At 42.1% G+C, this 24041-nt stretch overlaps 1 protein-coding gene across 1 annotated transcript in view; it reads right to left on the bottom strand.

Moving 5' to 3' along the window:
• USP32 (ubiquitin specific peptidase 32) overlaps positions 1 to 19699 on the bottom strand; it is a 167202-nt gene extending 147503 nt beyond the window's left edge. The window contains 3 exon segments of the mRNA XM_040422276.1: positions 13807 to 13826; positions 13829 to 13936; positions 19675 to 19699. Of these exon segments, the coding sequence (XP_040278210.1) occupies positions 13807 to 13826; positions 13829 to 13936; positions 19675 to 19699 (153 nt within the window).
• Between the last annotated feature and the right edge of the window lie 4342 nt (positions 19700 to 24041).

The following is a 24041-nucleotide window of genomic DNA, read 5'->3' as shown; positions in this document are numbered from 1 at the left end:
CTGGACTGGAGACAGTGGGCGTACTGTGCTCTGTACAGCCAGGAGGCTGTGGGACATTGGCTGAGAAAGCCGCGTGTGTTTACAGGGTGTGAACAGGGACTTAGGTGAGTCGGGGATCTGTTTGTTTAGTTAGAGCCCAGCCGGGCGAGTGTTTATTATTTTGTATTCTTGTTTATGTTTATGCGGATGTGCCGCAATAAAGCACCGTGTTTGGATCTTAAACTTGGTGTCCTGAAGATATCTGTGAGAATGACCCCCGAAAGAGAGCTGATCCCCCTACAATATACAGTTGCAAGAAAAAGTATGTGAACCCTTTGGAATGATATGGATTTCTGCACAAATTGGTCATAAAATGTGATCTGATCTTCATCTAAGTCACAACAATAGACAATCACAGTCTGCTTAAACTAATAACACACAAAGAATTAAATGTTACCATGTTTTTATTGAACACACCATGTAAACATTCACAGCGCAGGTGGAAAAAGTATGTGAACCCCTAGACTAATGACATCTCCAAGAGCTAATTGGAGTGAGGTGTCAGCCAACTTGAGTCCAATCAATGAGATGAGATGAGATTGGAGATGTTGGTTACAGCTGCCCTGCCCTATAAAAAACACACACCAGTTCTGGGTTTGCTTTTCACAAGAAGCATTGCCTGATATGAATGATGCCCCGCACAAAAGAGCTCTCAGAAGACCTACGATTAAGAATCTTTTACTTGCATAAAGCTGAAAAGTATCTCCAAAAGCCTTGCTGTTCAGTCCACGGTAAGACAAATTGTCTATAAATGGAGAAAGTTCAGCACTGCTGCTACTCTCCCTAGGAGTGGCCGTCTTGTAAAGATGACTGCAAGAGAACAGCGCAGACTGCTCAATGATGTGAAGAAGAATCCTAGAGTGTCAGCTAAAGACTTACAAAAGTCTCTGGCAAATGCTAACATCCCTGTTAGCAAATCTACGATACGTAAAACACTAAACAAAAATGGATTTCATGGGAGGATACCACAGAGGAAGCCACTGCTGTCCAAAAAAAACATTGCTGCACGTTTAGAGTTTGCACAAGACCACCTGGATGTTCCACAGCAGTACTGGCAAAATATTCTGTGGACAGATGAAACCAAAGTTGAGTTGTTTGGAAGAACACACAACACTATGTGTGGAGAAAAAGAGGCACAGCACACCAACATCAAAACCTCATCCCAACTGTTAAGTATGGTGGTGGGGGCATCATGGTTTGGGGCTGCTTTCCTGCGTCAGGGCCTGGACGGATTGCTATCATCGAAGGAAAAATTATTATCAAGACATTTTGCAGGAGAACTTAAGGCCATTTGTCCACCAGCTGAAGCTCAACAGAAGATGGGTGTTGCAACAGGAAAACGACCCAAAGCATAGAAGTAAATCAACAACAGAATGGCTTAAACAGAAGAAAATACGCCTTCTGGAGTGGCCCAGTCAGAGTCCTGACCTCAGCCCGATTGAGATGCTGTGGCATGACCTCAAGAAAGCGATTCACACTAGACATCCCAAGAATATTGCTGAAATGAAACAGTTCTGTAAAGAGGAATGGTCAAGAATTACTCCTGACCGTTGTGCACGTCTGATCTGCAACTACAGGAAACGTTTGGTTGAAGTTATTGCTGCCAAAAAGAAGGTTCAACCAGTTATTAAATCCAAGGGTTCACATACTTTGTCCACCTGCACTGTGAATGTTTACATGGTGTGTTCATAAACACATGGTAACATTTAATTATTTGTGTGTTATTAGTTTAAGCAGACTGTGATTGTCTATTGTTTGTGACTTAGATAAAGATCAGATCACATTTTATGACCAATTTGTGCAGAAATCCATATCATTCCAAAGCGTTCACATACTTTTTCTTGCAACTGTATATACACTCACCTAAAGAATTATTAGGAACACCATACTAATACGGTGTTGGACCCCCTTTTGCCTTCAGAACTGTCTTAATTCTACGTGGCATTGATTCAACAAGGTGCTGATAGCATTCTTTAGAAATGTTGGCCCATATTGATAGGATAGCATCTTGCAGTTGATGGAGATTTGAGGGATGCACATCCAGGGCACGAAGCTCCCGTTCCACCACATCCCAAAGATGCTCTGGGGTTGAGATCTGGTGACTGTGGGGGCCATTTTAGTACAGTGAACTCATTGTCATGTTCAAGAAACCAATTGGAAATGATTCGAGCTTTGTAACATGGTGCATTATCCTGCTGGAAGTAGCCATCAGAGGATGGATACATGTTCTCATTCTGTTTACGCCAAATTCGGACTCTACCATTTGAATGTCTCAACAGAAATCGAGACTCATCAGACCAGGCAACATTTTTCCAGTCTTCAACAGTCCAATTTTGGGGAGCTTGTGCAAATTGTAGCCTCTTTTTCTATTTGTAGTGGAGATGAGTGGTACCCGGTGGGGTCTTCTGCTGTTGTAGCCCATCTGCCTCAAGGTTGTGAGTGTTGTGGCTTCACAAATGCTTTGCTGCATACCTCGGTTGTAACGAGTGGTTATTTCAGTCAACGTTGCTCTTCTATCAGCTTGAATCAGTCGGCCCATTCTCCTCTGACCTCTAGCATCCACAAGGCATTTTTGCCCACAGGACTGCCGCATACTGGATGTTTTTCCCTTTTCACACCATTCTTTGTAAACCCTAAAAATGGTTGTGCGTGAAAATCCCAGTAACTGAGCAGATTGTGAAATACTCAGACCGGCCCGTCTGGCACCAACAACCATGCCACGCTGAAAATTGTTTAATCACCTTTCTTTCCCATTCTGACATTCAGTTTGGAGTTCAGGAGATTGTCTTGACCAGGACCACCCCCCTAAATGCATTGAAGCAAACTGCCATATGATTGGTTGACTAGATAATTGCATTAATGAGAAATAGAACAGGTGTTCCTAATAATTCTTTAGGTGAGTGTATATTGGTATAATATATATATATATATTGCTGTCCGCATGTTCTGCGGACAGCATACGTTAATTTAAATGTGTCTGTCCACATACCCGCATTTTTTTTACAGACCGTGGTCAGTAAAAAATAAAATCTCATAGACATGCAGTACTTTGTAGCGTGATGTGGACCAAACACCCCACTGAAGTCTATGGGTCCGTGAAAAAACATTGACACAACACGGATGGCTTCAGTATTGCGTCCGTTTTTTCACAGAAGACTGATAGGAGATGCTCGGGAAATTAATTTTCCGCTGAGCAGTGTCCATGGATTATGGATGACTCATGGAGGGTAAAACGGACACAAGGATTCTTCACGGACATCTTCACAGATAAAAAACACAGATGCTTTTTTTCACGGACTTGAAAAGGACATGAAAATGTGGCCATTAATTAAAAAACCTCTGTTTACACAATTCCTTGCACAGTCCCTTCTCTTGGGTCACTCAGGATCACTAATATTCTGAATTTCTGATATATATAAAAATTGCTTAGACCAGCATTTGTTGGCAGTATTTGGTCATTGGTTGTAATTCAGACTAAGGGTATATCCACACACTGTATCCGTTTTTTGGCAGATTGCAAAACAAGGATACCAGCTGTGTACATTTCGCATTTTGCAGATTAGAACCTCTTGCCTATGATAGAAATGACTGTTTTGCAGACAAGAATAGTCTTTTTTGTGGGACTGCGGAACAGATGTGTGGATGCAGACAGCACATCGTGTTCTGCTCGCGCTTTTTTTGGCCCCATTGAAATAAAATGCGTCCACATCCCAACCGCAAAATTGAGGACTGCAGAAAGAAAAATACGGCTGTGGTGAATGGGCCCTGATACTGGAATACGGGCTTAAGGAGGACCACTGGTTTAGTGAATACTTTTATTCCCTATAAAATTATTCTGTAGCATCTTTTCCTAAATGTCTTGTGCCGTTTGTCTGTTATTCCTCCTAGAAATTTATAAATTGACAACTGGGCGATACCTGTTTGGGAAGGAGGGGTATGATACACTCCAATCAGTACTGGTGGAGTCAAACAGGGCAGGAACTCATGCCTTTGACAAGGGGAATGGTAACACCCAGTTGTCCATTCATAAATGTCTAGGATGAATAATAGAGGAAAGGCACAAACGTTATAAAAAAATAAATTAAAAAAAATTAAATAAAATAAAAACACATGATCCAGATTGTTACTTCACGGACAATACGTGTATTTATGAGACAGACATGTCAGGAGAGCGCACGGGTCCTCTTTAAGGATAAGCAGCTGGATTTCTGCAGTCTGCGCTGTCTATCACTCAATACATGACGAATCGCTTACAGACAAAATGATATTTAGAAAGATTAAAGCACCACAGGATTAATCCAGAATAATAAATGTCACTGCAACAGCAGCACAAGTTCAAGAGAGGAAAATTGTTTGAATTTTCTTTTCTTTGATCCATATAGGCCCCTATATGATAGTAGAAAAGAAAAAAAAAAAAAAAAAAGCTACCAGGGCGGCGTCAATCCGGGTAAGTATAGCAATGGCCGCTATTCAGATGATGGCCATCCGTGTAATGCATGTACGCAGCTCTCCCCTCTAACATACAGAAGAGGTACCAAGTGAGGCACTGGCTCCATTACATGCATATATGCTAAAAGGGCATATGGACCGGGGTTGTCTGTTGCACAGAATAGGCTATAAATGTATCTACCCCCAGCAGTGGCAACTGCTCGTCCCCATAAAGAGGAGATGATTGCTGCATGTAAATGCCGCTTTTACCCTCTCTGATATGACGGTAATTATCAGGACTGAACAGTTCATTTCCGATAATTGCCCGATCAGTCGACCCATGAAAAGTGCCTTCAATTATACAACGTTCCATTTCCTAGCTGTCCTAGTTACAGATTTCTGAGATTTCTCCCTATCTGCCAGGGAACACGCCGTCTGTCGGAGAAGTCCTCCCTCCTTAAATATCCACTTACTAATAAACAACTGTCATTAACAATACAAACATCATAAGACACATGATGGTGGCTGCCACCCTCTTCTACTGCAGGCATCTGCCACAAGGTCACGGTGAAGGAGTTTAAGAATCCAGATATATTTAGCCGCAGAATTTTGTCAGCTAAGCAACTGCGAAAAAGTGAATAAATGTGAATAAACGTGCTGACAAAAATCTGGCAATGTCTGATGCAATGCACTGCATGTGCTCCTATCGATAAATTACATCTCCCAATGTTTGAAGCGTAAATGGAAATTTAGTTTTAATTCTAAAATGATATAGAAATGCAATAAAACTGGGAGTAAGTTTATGTACTGCACTAAAATGATAGGACTACGTTCATAATTCATCATCTTTTGCCCAGACTTTAACTTGCATGGACCTGCATAGAAGAAAGCACTGAAAAATCGGATTTAAGTGAAAGAAAACTAAATCTGCCCCGTCATTGTAAATATGGATGTAAACAGAGTTATTTAACCCCTTCAGGACCCTGCCATTTTTTCACCTTAAGGACCAGGCCATTTTTTGCAAATCTGACCAGTGTCACTTTATGTGGTGATAGCTTTAAAGGGAACCTGTCACCTCCCAAACCATCCCAAGCCGCCTGCAGTACCTGCGTGTAGCCAGCAGTGTTTCTGATGATGCCTTTCTTCCTGAAGGCAGAGGCACCAAAAGCTCTGAAAAACGTTCCTTTATCCCCTGCCGATGCGATTTTCTAGTCATGCTTGAAGTCAAGGGGGCAGTGTCCTCCCTGCTTCAAGTCAAGGTAACCACGCCCCCTTCGCTGTGACTGACAGCGCTTATGCAGAGCGTTCGGCAAAGCCAGCCAAACTGCCGCTGTCAGTCACAGCGAAGGGGCAGGGGGCGTGGTTACCGTGACTTGAGCAAGGAGGCCGCTGCCCCCCTGACTTCAGGCATGTGTGGAGAAGCGCGCTGGACAGGGGATAAAGGAACGTTTTCAGAGCTTTTGGCCGCATCTGCCTTCAGGAACAAAACAATCGTCAGAAACACACTGCTCGCTACTCTCAGGTACTGCAGGCGGCTTGGGATGGTTTTGGGAGGCGACTGGTTCCCTTTAAAACGCTTTCAATTATCCAAGCCATTCTGAGACTGTTTTCTCGTCACATATTGTACTTCATGACAGTGGTAAATTTGAGTCAAAATATTTGATTTTTATTTATAATTAGCAATTTTCTAAATTTGAATTTCTCTGCTTTTAAAACAGATAGTAATACCTCATATAAAAGTTATTACATTTCCCATATGTCTACATTATGTTTGGATCATTTCTAAATGACTTTTTTTTTTTTTTTTTGGGGGGGACGGGGACGTTAGAAGTAGGGATCGATATAGATTTTTTTTAGAGCTGATACAGATAACCTGTGAACTTCAGGCCGATAGCCAATAACTTATACCGATATTCCCAATTCACCCTAATAGAGCTCTATTAGGATGAATAGGATCTCACACTGTCCCTGATTCCCTGTGCATAGTACACACAGCAGCAGGGGGCTGACCATGGCAGCCAGGGCTTCAGTAGCGTCCTGGCTGTAATGATTACACTGCTAGGGCTCCGATCAGAACTGCCACTGCCACCAATGAAATTACTTAGGTTGGGGGGGGTTCTGCTACTGCCACCAATGACTTTAATACTGGGGGGGGCGCACTGCGCCACCAATGATAATTACCTATAATACAGATAGAGGAGGCAGGTACTGCCGACACCCGCCTCCTGTATTTGTATTAAAATTATCCTTGGTGGCACAGTAGCCAGGCACCTGCTATGCTGGCTGCTTGACTTTCTGGGGAGGACACTCAGGAGGAGGAGGCTGCTGCCGTTCGCTGGGCACACTAGCTGAGACGGCGCAGCGGTAAACTCTTCCCTGTCCCCCCTCCTGCTTAAATATTAGCCAGACATTCATTGGTGGCAGTGGTGCTCATTTTATTGGGCTCTGCGCCGGCCGCGTAATAGGAGGGAGGGATTCCCTCCGTCCGTCCCTTCCTCCCACCTTCTTCACTAACTCTGGCCACCGAACATGGCGGCGCGTGCCAAGCACCATGTTTTCTCATAAACGACCAGCGCTGGACGCATTATCGGTATATCGGCAAGGTTAGATCCTCACAGCATAACAAGCACAACGCTGTACATTGTATAGCGGCTGTGCTTGATACTGGAGCCCAGGACCATTCACTTGAATGGGACCGAGCTGCAAACAGGCCATGTGAACAATTGTGATGTCACTTGACTAGGATGCGACTGTGGCACTCATCGGAACACCACAACCTCTTTAAACAGCTGATCAGTTGGGGTGTCGAGAGCCAATCTGATATTAATGACCTAAACGGAGGATAGGCCATTAAAGGGGTTGCCGGGTGTTTAATATTGATGGCGTCAGGATAGGTCATCAATATCAGATTGGGGGGGGGGGGGGGGTCCTGACTGCTAGCACTACGACGGATCAGCTGTTTGGGTAGACCACTGTCCCCCAGTGTGTACCGCAGCCTGCTCGCACAGCACCGTCCATTAAATTGTGGCTGTGCATGGTATTACAGCTCAGTCCCATTGCACTTAATGTGACTGACAAACGTGACGTCACTGACCTAGGAAGAGGCTTCGTTACTCGCTGGAGCACAGTGGTCTCTTCAAACAGCTTATCTGCAGAGGTGCCAGGAGTCATCCCCCAAACCATCTGATACTGATAATCTATCCTGAGAATAGGCCATCAATGTCAAAATCTTGGAAACCCCTTTCATACTGGACTTCTGGAAAACCCATTTAGTATGTCATTTTAAGTCTGGTAAATGGGGCTCAGATTTGTCTGAATATAAAAAACAATAACTATTGTATATAATGTACAATAAAAAAATTAAAATAAAAAATAAAGCACTAATTTGACAAAGAATTTAAATTAGAAAAAAAAGAAATGACAATGATGGTTTACAAGGTAATAATGATAACAATACTAATATTAAAAACTTCATTTGTCATTGCCTCTGCTGCCTCCCCTTTCAGCCAACTCAACGTGTGACAAACTTGCATTGAATGCATTTGTGAGATAAATGCATTCAATTAAAGCATCCATAAGAACATAAAGAGCGTCTGCAGAGCTCCACGGGGGATGTGCTGTCGTTTTTTTTTATTTCAGTAATATCCTGGTTAATATGTAGCAAACAAAGAAATAAATCAGCAAAATGGTGGTTCTTATTCTGTACTAGATGCTCAGAAGAGCAGACAAAGCAGGAACAGATTGACTAGCCTAGGAAGCTGGGAATACAACAAGCTGCTGCATTGAGAACTAGACAATGAGCTGCTGTTCACAAGTTCAATTAGAACTTTTAATCTGAGAACAAGCAAAACATATTTGTATTTTGCCCGCTAAAATAAGATTTCTGGATTGTTGACTGGGGAATAATCTCCCATTTGCTTTGCAGATCCCTAAACAATGGTCCTTATTACTGTATTTGCAATATTCAACGCAACAACCATATTTATTCCAAAGCAGTTGATTTACACTGGGTAACTCATTCATTGTTAATCCATTTAAATGGTCGCTAACTTTTCACACAACTATGTGTGAAATCAAAAAAATCAATAGTACAAGCGACATACGAAACTTTGTAGAAAATCTTGTCAGAGAAAAATGCCTTGTTCTCGAGTTATCAGGTGTTTCTTCTGCTCTCCCATTTTCTAAAATGACTGACTCTGAAATTTATGAGAAATCTGTCCTGGTGAGACCAGAAGGGATGTCTGCTCACTGAAGGATCAGATTACATGATCCCATACAAGTCAGGGGAGAGGGGTGAGCAGAAAATTAGTTAGACACACACCCAGAGAGACCGCATGGCTAATTAGACAGTTTGTCTCAGCCCAAGTGCTTTATTCATATCAGTACAGGCAATTACTTCTCTGCCATATCTTCTATAAGCCTAGACCTTCTTCTAAGTGAACCAAGAAAGTTATGAAGTGGACTCTCCTCTACTTTCTGTGTGCAGTATACAGGAGCTAGTCTTCACTCACCAGCTCAGAGAGAACTGCAAACTAAAGAAAGAGCCTGCAGATGAGGAAACTGCTAAAATGGCAGTTACAAGTCATATAGTGGCCAGAAATAGTGTTTGTTTGTTGAAAGGTTAGGTACGCTTTAAAAAGAGGTTTTCCAGGAAGATAATGAAATATATAAAACCATTAAGATTTTTATTAAATTAAGCATTACTTAACTCACTGATCCCCCATGCTGCTGTTCCAAAAATGCTCTGGTCCTGCTGCACTCCATTTCCTGCTCCCAGCTCTACAACAGGAAAATGGCTTGGAAAGTCTCCTCAGCCAATCAATGGTTGGAGGGGTCACCACTGAGGCTAGCGATTGGCTGTGTTGCTATTGCAAACCATTTCCTGTGTGGCAAGCCAGGAAGAGGAGAGCAGCATCAGAAGGGGATCTGTAAGGTGAGTAATGCACATCTCCTTGGAAACCTCTTTAACCATTAAAGTAAACTGTTGTCCATTATTTTGTAAATCCGAGGAAGTATATAAAATAGAGACACAGGATAAAGAGAGCAGCTGAAAACCTTAGAAAAAAAATTACTAATTTGTAATCTCAAATTGATGTACACTTTTACCAGCTTAAGCCAGGCTTAGGGCTCTTTCACACGAGCGGATCCCGTGCGGGTAATCCGCAGCCTGAAAAAGAGCCAAGCCCAGTTCCAGACAGCAGAAACATGGAGCATTAACATGATTGATGATGCTCTTTGCCTCTCTGTGACATTTTTACTACAAAAATCGCTGTGATTTTGTAGTAAAAAGATCACAGAGAGGCACAGAGCATTATCATTCATGTTAATGCTCGGTGTCTCCGCTGTCCGGAATGGGGCTTGGCTCTCTTTCACGCAGCGGATTCCAGGCTCAGCATCCGCTCGTGTGAAAGAGCCTTAAAGGGATTCTCAGAGTTTTTTGTTTATAAAAAACTGGGCCTTTCTTCTAACCTGTGGAGTAATGATAGGCGAGTGTTTTGAGGTTTTTTTCATGGGCCACTGTTAAAACCACAGAGACTCCTAGACCGGACAACTCTAAAATATTTCATACATTTTTTTTTTATAAGATGTACATGCTTGTGTGGCAGATGACATTAAACCTTGAAGGGTTTGAATTTCCTGGTCAAGTGATTCTGGCATCCCCACCGTCTCCCTGCTGCAAACCATAGCAGCGAGATTTCGTGGCCCAGTCTAAAGAGAGCTGTCCACTACATTAATGCAGCTGTTATTGATCAATGAGCATTAACAAAGCAGTTTTCGATAATGCAGTAGAAGGTGCTCTTTCAAACACAGCTGGAAATCTCACGTTCTGGGACTCTATGCTGCCATGGAGGTTTCTGGGTAGACATTAGTCATGCCAGGATCACCTAAACGGGGAGTTAGATCATTTTAATATGCTCGTCTTTAATATATATATATATATTTTATTTTTTTATTTTTACAATTTTCAATGTCATGTATTTAGAAAATTTATTTCTTAAAAGTGGCACTGTACTTCCAATAAACTTTTGATTTTATAGGTACATGAAACAGTTTTGATCGGTGGGGGTCTGAGCACTGAGACCTCTATCGATCTCTAGAAGGAGTGAAGAAAAGCACTCACTTATCGAGTTCTCTCTCCTCACTGAAGGACAGGGATTGAGAAAGACACAATAGAAAGTGTATGGGTCCGTCTCGTTCAGCGAGGAGAGAATGCAAAGCGAGTGCTTCTCTCCCCTCATTCTAGAGATTAGTGGGGATCTCTGCGCTCAAACCCCAACCAATCTAAACTTTTGATATGTCCATATAACATATCAAAAGTTTTCTAAAGCTACAGTGCCACTTTAAGAGATAGGCATTGTTCACACTAGGGGGTGCACCGAAATTCCGGCAGCCGAAAATATCGGCCGAAAATGTACCTAATCCATTTCGGCCGATATTGTTACATATCGGCCGAAATATGGGGTGTGGGATTTGTCACCCACCATCTGCGGGCGGGCGGTTTACTGCATCTTTATTTTACCTTACAATCGTGACGCTCCAGTAAGAACTCTGCAGGCAGAGCGGAGGGGCGGCGTAACGTCACTTACTCACGTGACGCGGCCTGCCTCCGCCTCCTTCATTCATAAGTGGGCGGAGCAGGTGCGTCACGTGAATAAGTGACGTTACGCCGCCCTCACGTCTGCATGCAGAGTTCTTACTGGAGCGTCACGATTGTAAGGTAAAATAAAGATGCAGTGAGTGATGCTGTGAGCAGCAGGGCCGGGCTGTTATGGGTAGGGGGATCGGTCTATGGCACTGCTATGGGGAGGGGGGATCTGTGCACTGTATGGGGAAAGGGATCTGTGCACTGTAATGGGGAAAGGGATCTGTGCACTGTAATAGGGAAAGGGATCTGTGCACTGTTATGGGGAAAGGGATCTGTGCACTGTTATGCCCATAACAGTGCACATATCCCCCCCCTCCATAACAGCGCCACCCACAGATCCCCCTCTCCATAACAGCGCCACCCACAGATCCCCCTCTCCATAACAGCGCCACCACAGATCCCCCTCTCCATAACAGCGCCACCCACAGATCCCCCTCTCCATAACAGCGCCACCCACAGATCCCCCTCTCCATAACAGCGCGACCCACAGATCCCCTCTCCATAACAGCGCCACCCACAGATCCCCCTCTCCATAACAGAGCCACCCACAGATCCCCCTCTCCATATCCCCCTCTCCATAACAGCGCCACCCACAGATCCCCCTCTCCATAACAGCGCCACCCACAGATCCCCCTCTCCATAACAGCGGCCACCCACAGATCCCCCTCTCCATAACAGCGCCACCCACAGATCCCCCTCTCCAGTAACAGTGCCACCCACAGATCCCTCTCTCCATAACAGCGCCACCCACAGATCCCCCTCTCCATAACAGCGCCAATCATTAAAAAAAAAAGTATTTTAAAAGTATTTGGGCAAAAAGGCAGTTTCGGTTTCGGTTTTTCGGTCAAGGGCTCCTGATTTTCGGTTTCAGTTTCGGTCCAGAATTTTCATTTCGGTGCACCCCTAGTTCACACAAAATTATGCATATGTATGCAACTACTATCATCTGGGATGTGAATATTTATCATGAGAAACAGAAAAATTAGCTATGACATGAAGTCCTAGATAGACATGATCAATTTTAGCCATATATGCTTCTAATATGGTTCTTCAAGTGTAAAAGAGTTGGAAATCTGTTCCTCTGCTACGTCCTGCCTTCATAGACACACACTTCTAGGCCTCTTTCACACAAGTGATACAGATTGGCTCAGGAGGCGATCAGTGAAACTCGCACCATTTTGCAAGCAAGTTCCGTCAGTTTTGTCTGCGATTGCGTTCAGCGTTTCCATTTTTTTCCATACAGGTGCAATTCAGTTTTGATGCGTTTTTTCACGAGTGTGAAAAATAAACTGAATGTTTACAAACATCTCGTAGAAACCATCCATGAAAAACGCATCACACCCGAACTGCATCCAGATTACAATACGTTTTCATTCACTTCTATGGGGCCAGAGCTGTGTGAAAAACGCAGAAGAATAGAACATGTTGGGATTCTCACGCAATGCAGATCTTGATGCGGGAAAAAAAAAAATAAAAAAATCGGCATTGGGGTCAACATTCAGTGCGGGTGCTATGCGGTACACTTCACGCACTGTATCCGCTTGTGTGAAAGGGGCCTAAAGGACCCTTTACATGGGCCAATATTGCAGGCAATTATCGGAAATGAACCATTTGTTCCCCTAATTGCTTGCTCATTACAGGAGGCAAGAACTGCATTTACAGGCAGTAACCACCTCCGCTATATGTGGACGAGCAATTGTTCGTCCCCATACAGATTCATTGTTCTGTGCAGCAGATCCCTATTTAGAGCCCATGATCTGATGTACAGGTAAGGACGAATTAGGTGACCGCACCCGCGATGCTTTCATCCAATAAACAAGCGTTCTGCTCGTTCATTGGAAGCACCACGCAGGTGTAATGCGTTTTAATGCGTTTTTCACGAGCGTGATAAAAAACTGAAGTTTTACAAACAACATCTCTTAGCAACCATCCGTGAAAAACGTATCGCATCCGCACTTGCTCTGGATACAATGTGATTTTCACTGAAACACCATTCAATTCTATGGGGCCGGGGCTGCGTGGAAAAACGCAGAATATAGAACATGCTACATTTTTTTTAATGAATGGGTCAGGATTCAGTGCGGATGCTATGCGTTCACATCACGCATCGCACCTGTGAGGAAAACTCGCTTGTGTGAAAGAGGCCTTACATTGGACAGTTACTGGCGTAAGGCTTATTTCACACGAGCTATACGGAATGAGTCAGGGTCTGTTCAGGGAAAAAACTGATTGTTTTGCACACAAGTTTATTAGCTTTGTCTGCGATTGCATTCTGTGTTTCAGTTTTTTCTAGGCATATGAAATCGGTTTTCGATGTGTTTTTCACACGCGTGAAAAAAAACCTGAAGAATAACACTCACCATCTCCAAGCAATTATCTGTGAAAAACACGTTGCATGCAGATGCCTTCCGTTTTTCATGCAAGCCCTGTTCATGTCTATGGGACCAGGGCTGCGGGAAAAAATGCACAATATAGAACATGCTGTGATTTTTCCTGGATGCAGAGATGATCAGCGATAAACAATGATCATGTACACAGACTCGGTCTAGATGCTATGTGTTCACACCACGCATTGCATCCAGACAGAAAACTTGCTTGTGTGAAAGAGATCTAAAGATGCCTTTAATAATCCAGTCTAAACAGATGTGAAATTGAGAACACAAAAAAAGTTACAATAAGAGAACATATCTTACCTCTGCTACTTTTGGAGGAATCCATCTCCTAACACTTCCCTGATGAAGCACTGCTGACTCATGTAATATGAAGGGCCACCACAGGTTCGTTTGAAAGCATCTCTCAGCCTCTTTAGTTCTACATCCGTCACTATAATAAAATAAAAAAAATAATAAAATGAGCCACTTGATTCAAAATATACTGTTATCACATGGAATATATAAAGTGTAACAAATAATACAAATTAACATTTTCCAATAATCTGCCATTTACCTAAATATTATAGCAGCATTTATTTATTTTTTACATAAATGTAAAAAAAAAGGAATGCCATCATTTAAGGGGTTATCCAGGAATACAATATGGAGGACTTATCTTCAGGAGAGGTTATCAAGATATTACCGTGGGGTCTGACTCCAAGCACCATCACTGATCAGCTGTTTGAACAGGCCATGGCACTCCAGTGAGCACTGCAGCCTCTTCACAGCATACAATCACAGCGCCATACATTGTACAGCAGTTGGTACTGCAGTCCCAGCAGTGTAATGCAGGGGCTCCGATCGGTTACCATGGCAGCCAGGACGCTACTGAAGCCCTGGCTGCCATGGTAAGCTCCCTGCTGCTGTGTGTACTATGCACAGGGCAGCAGGGACAGTGTGAGCTCCTATTCACCCTAATAGACCTCTGTGTATAGGTGAATAGGACAAGGGATTAAAAGATCCCAGGTTCTAGCCCCTAAGGGGGGAAATAGTTATTAAATAAAAAGTAAAAAAATAAATAAAATAAGTATAAATCACCCCCTTTCCTAATTTTACATATAAAATATATACACCAAAATAAACATATTACATATCGGCACATCTGAAAAGTCTAAACTATTAAAATATTTTAAAAAATCTCCTATGCGGTGAACGCCGTAACAGGAAAAAAATAAAATAAATCTGTGATTTTACATTTTTTAGTCACCTTGTCCCCCGAGAAAAATTAGGATAGGACTGTTCGATTATGGGCCGGACGTTCCACAAAATGCGGAATGCACGTGTTTTTTTTTGGCGTTTTATTTTTTTCGCGTGGTATCGAATGGTATCAAGTATCACAATACTTTTTTATGGTATCGAAATCGAATCAAAATTTTGTTATCGTGACAACCCTACTCAGCACAGCACATGTGGCCAATGAATGTGACATTCATTGGCCTAGGAAAAGGCCGCAGCGCTCACTGAAGCACCATGGCCTCTTCAAACAGCTGATCAGTGATTGTGCCAGGAGTCAAATCCCCACTGATCAGATTTAGGGCTCATGCACACGACTGTATGTATTTTGCTGTCCGCAAAAAACGGATCCGCAAAAAATATGGATGACGTCCGCATGCATTCCTTTTTTCCACGCAGGTGTAATGCGTTTTAATGCGTTTTTCACGAGCGTGATAAAAAACTGAAGAAGGTTTACAAACAACATCTCTTAGCAACCATCCGTGAAAAACGTATCGCATTCGCACTTGCTTCTGGATGCAATGTGTTTTTCACTGAAGCCCCATTCACTTCTATGGGGCCGGGGCTGCGTGAAAAACGCAGAATATAGAACATGCTTTGCTTTTTTAAAAGAATTGGTCAGGATTCAGTGCGGGTGCTATGCGTTCACATCACGCATCGCACCCGTGAGGAAAACTCGCTTGTGTGAAAGAGGCCTTACATTGGACAGTTATTAGGAAGGAGCATTCCTATGAATGCTCATTTACTGGCGTAAGGCTTATTTCACACGAGCTATACGGAATGATGCCTTCCGTTTTTCATGCAAGCTACGTAGTGCTTTCGTGGGGTTCCGTTCCATGCTTCCGTTCCAGCTGCATCTCCAGATTTGCGGACCCATTAAAGTGAATGGGTCCGCATCTGTGATGCGGAATGCACATGGCCTCTGCCCAGTCTATTGCGGAACCGCCGTATGCGGTCCGCTATACAGCCACGGGAGCACTATGGCCGTGTGCAAGAGGCCTAAAGCAAAAGCAGTGTCATGAGACTTCACCCCCTGTCTCGGAAAAGCCAGAGGCATGATGGGGAATGTAGAAGAGGGGAAGGAGAAGCCAAGACGGCTGGCACACAATACATAAATGGCATAGCATCCTCAATACATACAGATCCTTTAAAGTAGTACTCCCACAAAAAATGTTTATTCTCTGAACGGTTATAAAGTTGCATGATGTAAATCGTAGTGAATGTAACCTTCTCACCAGTGTCTGTATTTGTGTGTTATTCCCTCCCTTCTGCTCCTCAGCTGTTTCATGTGACCAGCACTCTGACTCTCTAAGTAACCCAGCATTTTATGTTTGGGCAGGAAGCCAGTTTCTCTATGTATTCATATGGGAGGCTCAATGTCAGGCCTCATGCACACGACCATTGTTGTGTTCCGTTCCGCAAAATGGGGTTCTGTTGTTCCGTGATCCGTTTCCGTGTGTCTTCCTTTATTTCTGGAGGATCACCAGACATAAAGGAAAGTAAAAATCTCAGTCTCATAGGAATGTATAGAGAAGTAACTGACTTCCTGTCTTGTGTCAGCTGGAGATCAGAGTGTTAGCCACATGACACAGCTGAGGATCAGAAGGGAGGTTATAACTCACAAATACAGTCTCTGGTAAGAAAATTACCTTCACTACAATTTACATCATGTACCTTTCTAACGGGTCAGAGAATAAAAGTTTTTTGAGAGTACTACTTTAATAATAGCCTATAGTGCTCTATAAAAGCAAATTAACATTTCTGCTGAAGTTTTTCTTAAAGCTCTTTGAAAAAACACTTATCAGAACAAGAGCAAAAAATAAATATTAGCTTTCAGTGTAGTCATCTAATGTAATGACACTCTACATGAAGCCGACTTTGAGCGCTAATTTATTCATCTGTAGTCACATTTTGTTATGAGTTGGGGCCTAAGGACTGAATTAATTATGACAATGCATACATGGATATATCTGTATCCAAACAGTGAACATTTATTTTCCCCTCGTGATTTTTATATATTTTTTAAGTGGGGGAGGAAGGGGGGGGACAAGCAAAACTTCTACGAAAACCTACACAGACAACTAGCTATCATGGACTCGCCTCTCAACACGTTTAGCTAGTTACAGGGTGTAAACTAAACACATGGACTTGCTGAACCTGAAATTCGCATACATTGCCACAATTTGTAGTGTTTTATGTACTAACATGTTATACCCAAATCATGTGTTTCGAGATACACAATGATCGATGTAAAGTATTGAGTTTGCAATGGCAACACTATGAAAACTTGGTGAATCAGTCTACAGTGCTAGACCTCATTCAGATGAATGTTTAAAGGGGATTTCTAATTATGGGCAACCCTTACAGAATGTGGCAATGGCGGCAATCTGTTGACCTTTGTGGATCCTGCTTCTGGCACCCCTGAAAACAGCCGATTTTGCCCAGGGAAAGCCATGGCACTAAAGGTACTGCAGAGGAAATGACATGGTGACCATATAGACGGGTGTCCATCCATGTAATACAAGTACCACTTGATCCCGCCAGAAAGGGAGGTGATCTTGTAAGCTGCTCTCTGTTGTTGCTCGTCATCCAAGAACCTATGGGGCCATATGGGCATGGATTGTCTTCATAAAGCAACCCATACAATAGGTAGTATTCTGGAGGCAGCATTAAGACCCTTACATACTTCTACTCAACCAAACATACAGCACCTAAAAATATGGAGAAATCTGGCTTCCATAAAAACCCGTAGTTTATTTATGCAAAAAGATAAAAAGCCATACAAACAGACAACAACGTCTATGCATTTTTGGTCATTGCATACAGACACTTATGCATGTCTTTTGCATAAATAAACTATAAAAACCTTATATTATGCTATAAAAGGTTGTCATGCCAATGCATACATAAAAATACACATAAAAAGTAGAATACACATTTAAAACAAAACAAATAAAGTCTATGTTTGTTCGAGTAAATATAGCTTGGTCCTAGCCTCACAAAAACAGGTCTGAATTGAAGGCCTGTGAAATAAAAATAAAAAAGGCTAGGACCATGTGAGCGCGCATAGGCATGCTTGTGGAGCAGTTCTCGTCCAACCTTGCATCTGCGCTGCACCACAGATCCCGTAACCCCTGAATATGAGCAGTGTGTGATGTAATTTAAAAATGAATGAAGCCAGCAAAGGAGGCAATATGGACAATCACAATACATTAGTAAGTGCCTTTTATTAAATATCCCTACATGATAAATGCCATTTGCTGAAGTAAGACAACCCATTAAGAGTCAGGACAGGAAATATGTCAAAAAAATCATATCCAGAAAACCATGCACCCATTTTTTGTAAAAATAAAAATAAAATATCTATATATCTATATATCTATATCTATATTCACATATAGGGGATTATGTGATTAAAATAAATTAATAGACACATCCCTTTAACCAAGTCAGAGATCTGTAATTACACAAATCTAATTTGAAGAAAAAATGATTCCCTTCCAGAAAATAAAGCCTTGTGATCCTTAATATTAGGATTGTACATACTATTACTGCAGAGCTAAAAGAGAGCATATAAAGAAGTGATAAAGGAGGTCAAACAAGGATTGAATCCAACTGGTCCAATAATAATAACTTGCATAAAGATTATTATTATTACAACCCGCCATTCTCAATCGGATGGTAGCAAAACCTGCTGTGTATACAAGCACAGGCAACAAGACAAAAGCAATCCAATAAAGCAAATGCTACATAACACAGGGCAATAACAAAAATACATCTTTCATAGCCTTTCCACACAAACAGTATAAGGCCTCTTGCACACGATCGTATTTTCATTCCATTTCCGTTCTTTTTGCGGACCATATTCATTTCAATGGGTCCGCGAAAAAAAAAACGGGAGGTACTCGGTGTGCATTCCGTTTCCGTATTTCCGTTCCGCAAAAAAAAAACATGTCCTAATATTGTCCGCATTACGGACAATGATAGGACTGTTCTATCAGGGGCCAGCTGTTCCGTTCCGCAAAATACGGAATGCACACGGATGTCATCTGTATTTTTTGCGGACCGTAAAATACATACGGTCATGTGCAAGAGGCCTAAGAAGACTACTACTCAAGAGATATACTATTCAAGTCCTGTGGAGGCAAATGGGCAGAGATAAATAGTCAATGAAGCGACAGAATGCTAATAAAGTAACACCAGTTTATTTTCGGGAGACGGCTCTCAAAAGCAATGCAACATGAGGCCTATAAATAAACCCACTGTAAGCTGCTTACAGAATTATAACAGCATTATGACAAATTACTTTCACAAAGGAAAACAGCTCAACATTCAGTGCTCGGATATGCACTGTCTACACTCAGGTCTCAAGGCCCTATTAGACTGCATGATTTTGGGCCAATTATCGGTAATAAAAAGGTTCATTCTTGATAAATGGTCCATATAATTGACCATCCGATAAACGAGGAAACGCTAGTTCATCAGCTGATCGGCATCTATCATGCACAATAACTATAGCATATCTCCCTGTGTAATCAGGGATGTGCTGCCGATCATCTAGAGAAGAGAAGGAAGGAGGAACAACTGCTCCCACATTCAGTATGCTTCGGGCTGTGTAATCAACTGGCACAAACTAGCGCTGATGGATGTGTCCTCTTCCTTCGGCGCTCGCACTGCCCAAAGATCGCACAGTGTAATACCACCCTTAGAAAAAATTGTCAACCAGGAAGTTTGTAGCCAAACTATATACAGTATTCAAACAGAAGTGAGTACACCCCTCAAATTTAGTTAAATTTTTTTTAATATCTTTTCATGGGACAACCCTGACGATATGACACTTTATATAGCCTAGGTCGTCTTTATATAGAGCAGCAATTCTATTTTTCAGATCCTCACAAAGTTCTTTGCCATGAGGTGCCATGTTGAACTTCCAGTGACCAGTATGAGAGAGTGTGAGAGCGATAACACCAAGTATAACAAACCTGCTCCCCATTCACACCTGAGACCTTGTAACACTAACGAGTCGCATGACACAGGGGAGGGAAAAAGGCTAATTGGGCACAATTTGGCCATTTTTACTTAGGGGTGTACTCACTTTTGTTGCCAGTGGTTTAGACATTAATGACTGAGTTATTGAGGGTACACCAAATTTACACAGGTATACAAGCTGACATTGTATCAAAGTCAGGGGCGTAGCTATAGGGGGTGCAGAGGTAGCAGTCGCTACCGGGCCCAGGAGCCTGAGGGGGCCCAAAAACCCTTGTGCCACATAAGACACTGACATTATAGAAAGTGCATGCTTTTCAATTTACACCTCTGGCTGGAGGGAAAGGGTTAGGTCAAGAATTTGGCATGATCCAGTGAGTGTTGGAGATGTATGGAGGATGTAGGTAGCATTTCCCATATATGGTGGCATTGTCATAAAATTAGACAGTTTTGGGATTCAGTGGAGGGTGCAATGAATAGGATCTGTATAGGAAAATTGTCACTTACTCCCCCCCTAGTCCTACTGTGGAAACCAGAGGGCAATTTCACCCCTAATAAAAATAATCTGCAGACACACATGATAACAGCCGCTAAGTTGTTGGTTCCAGCATTGTGGAGAACTACAGAACCGCCTAGTATAGATATGTGGTATGAGAAAATGAACCACCTATGCAGGATGGAGGAATTGGCAAGTTGGGAGTCTCATAACAGAGAGAGATTTTTGAAAACTTGGCAACCTTGGCTGTCGCACATGGTCACTCAACAAGTTCAGAGATCATGAGATACCCCCTTCCAGAAAGTGCTTGAGAGAAAGAGGTCCTTTAACCCAGAAGGGTACTAGTCTGAGTGTAAGGATAGATTATATCTAAGTATGTGTCTACAGTTTTTGCGGAAGATAAACAGGCTACAACATATACTAGCTGGTATATAGACTTCAGAATGTGACTGATCAGGCCTAGGAGGTGAACCAACTCGACTTTTATGTTTTGTTTTAAGATTATGCTTTAGTTTGATATGTGATTTATTGAATGTTCTTTGAAGTGGGAAAATTTATGTATTGAACTTGCAATATCACAACGCATGATAAGTTAGGTTTGTGAACCACCTGCTGTATTTTGATAGAGGTTATACTTGTGACTTGCACTAATTTGCCATTTAGACCAGTTGCACTGGTCATGCCTTTTCCTAAATATTCAAAATGTATATGTGATACTATGCTTTTATTGTTGTCTACTTTAATAAAAAGAGAATGTTTAAAAAAAAGAATTTGGCATGAGGGGGTGCCCTTTCAATGTTTGCCTCTGGCAGCAGGAAGGCTATGTGCTCACCTGCCCCTTGCCAACAAGCACTAAAGGAATGGGGGCCCAAGCTGAACTCTTGCACCAGGGCCCGTGAGCCTTTAGCTACGCCCCTGATCAAAGTGCCATATCTTCAGTGTTGTCCCATGAAAAGATATAATAAAATATTTCCAAAAATGTTAGAAGTGGACTAACTTTTGTGAGATACTGTAACTGTGCGAATAACCCTAAAAGCCAAGCAGTTTAAGGGTTATACAGTTTTTACAGTTTCAGGTTTTTACAGCTTTCTTTGAAGTAAGCAAATACTGTATGGCACAATGTTGGGCCAACAGCTACTGTATATCTTCCTATTCCCTCATACACATACATGTTCAGTTTGGGAAAACAAAAGGATCAGGTGAAAATATATACTGCGCCTAATCTTTCTCTGCCGCGACATTATCAGTAAAATGCAATGAGAGTACTCCCGTGCTCACGCAGTGGAGAGAGAGCGTGATATGCACACACTTCTCTCTCGTTCTGGCAATCAATAAGGGTCTCAGCACTCAGATGCCCACCCATCAAAACTTCTGATAGGTCTCTATGACATAACAAATTTTTTATGAAAACTCAGAAACCCTTTAAAGGGCTGTCTAAGAAAGCCCTAGTGACTAGAAGTTCCAACCAAGTAATTTCAAGTAAAAGCTTGGAGGCTCCATTGGCATCCATTAGAAGAATAGCGCAGCACATTGGAACCTTGATGGACCCATTATACAGTCAGGTCCATAAATATTTGGACATCGACACAATTCTAACATTTCTGGCTCTATACACCACCACAATGGATTTGAAATTAAACAAACAAGATGTGCTTTAACTGCAGACTGTCAGCTTTAATTTGAGGGTATTTACATCCAAATCAGGTGAACGGTGCAGGAATTACAACAGTTTGCATATGTGCCTCCCACTTGTTAAGGGACCAAAAGTAATGGGACAATTGGCTTCTCAGCTGTTCCATGGCCAGGTGTGTTTTATTCCCTCATTATCCCAATTACAATGAGCAGATAAAAAGGTCCAGAGTTCATTTCAAGTGTGCTATTTGCATTTGGAATCTGTTGCTGTCAACTCTCAAGATGAGATCCAAAGAGCTCTCACTATCAGTGAAGCAAGCCATCAGTAGGCTGAAAAAAACAAAACAAACCCATCATAGGGATAGCAAAAACATTAGGCGCGGCCAAAACAACTGTTTGGAACATTCTTAAAAAGGAACGCACCGGTGAGCTCAGCAACACCAAAAGACCCGGAAGACCATGGAAAACAACTGTGGTGGATGATCGAAGAATTCTTTTTCTGAAGAAAACACCCTTCACAACAGTTGGCCAGATCCAGGACACTCTCCAGGAGGTAGGTGTATGTGTGTCAAAGTCAACAATCAAGAGAAGACTTCACCAGAGTAATTACAGAGGGTTCACCACAAGATGTAAACCATTGGTGAGCCTCAAAAACAGGAAGGCCAGATTAGAGTTTGCCAAACGACAACTAAAAAACACAGTTCTGTGTTTCACAGTTCTGGAACAACATCCTATGGACAGATGAGACCAAGATCAACTTGTACCAGAGTGATGGGAAGAGAAGAGTATGGAGAAGGAAAGGAACTGCTCATGATCCTAAGCATATCACCTCATCAGTGAAGCATGGTGGTGGTAGTGTAATGGCGTGGGCATGTATGGCTGCCAATGGAACTGGTTCTCTTGTATTTATTGATGATGTGACTGCTGAAAAAAGCAGCAGGATGAATTCTGAAGTGTTTGGGGCAATATTATCTGTTCATATTCAGCCAAATGCTTCAGAACTCATTGGACAGTGCTTCACAGTGCAGATGGACAATGACCTAAAGCATACTGCAAAAGCAACCAAAGAGTTTTTTAACCACCTCAGCCCCCAGTGCTTAAACACCCTGAAAGACCAGGCCACTTTTTACACTTCTGACCTACACTACTTTCACCGTTTATTGCTCGGTCATGCAACTTACCACCCAAATGAATTTTACCTCCTTTTCTTCTCACTAATAGAACTTTCATTTGGTGGTATTTCATTGCTGCTGACATTTTTACTTTTTTTGTTATTAATCGAAATTTAACGATTTTTTTGCAAAAAAATGACATTTTTCACTTTCAGTTGTAAAATTTTGCAAAAAAAACGACATCCATATATAAATTTTGCTCTAAATTTATTGTTCTACATGTCTTTGATTAAAAAAAAATGTTTGGGTAAAAAAAAAATGGTTTGGGTAAAAGTTATAGCGTTTACAAACTATGGTACAAAAATGTGAATTTCCGCTTTTTGAAGCAGCTCTGACTTTCTGAGCACCTGTCATGTTTCCTGAGGTTCTACAATGGCCAGACAGTACAAACACCCCACAAATGACCCCATTTCGGAAAATACACACCCTAAGGTATTCGCTGATGGGCATAGTGAGTTCATAGAACTTTTTATTTTTTGTCACAAGTTAGCGGAAAATGATGATTTTTTTCTTTTTTTTTTTTTTTCTTACAAAGTCTCATATTCCACTAACTTGTGACAAAAAATAAAAACTTCCATGAACTCACTATGCCCATCACGAAATACCTTGGGGTCTCTTCTTTCCAAAATGGGGTCACTTGTGGGGTAGTTATACTGCCCTGGCATTCTAGGGGCCCAAATGTGTGGTAAGGAGTTTGAAATCAAATTCTGTAAAAAATGACGAGTGAAATCCGAAAGGTGCTCTTTGGAATGTGGGCCCCTTTGCCCACCTAGGCTGCAAAAAAGTGTCACACATCTGGTATCTCCGTATTCAGTAGAAGTTGGGGAATGTGTTTTGGGGTGTCTTTTTACATATACCCATGCTGGGTGAGATAAATATCTTGGTCAAATGCCAACTTTGTATAAAAAAATGGGAAAAGTTGTCTTTTGCCAAGATATTTCTCTCACCCAGCATGGGTATATGTAAAATGACACCCC

The sequence above is a fragment of the Bufo bufo genome, chromosome 3 (assembly GCF_905171765.1).
Source record: "Bufo bufo chromosome 3, aBufBuf1.1, whole genome shotgun sequence".
Lineage (NCBI taxonomy): Eukaryota > Metazoa > Chordata > Amphibia > Anura > Bufonidae > Bufo > Bufo bufo.
Note: the sequence above shows the minus strand (reverse complement) of the source record. Positions and strands in the feature narration are given on the sequence as shown.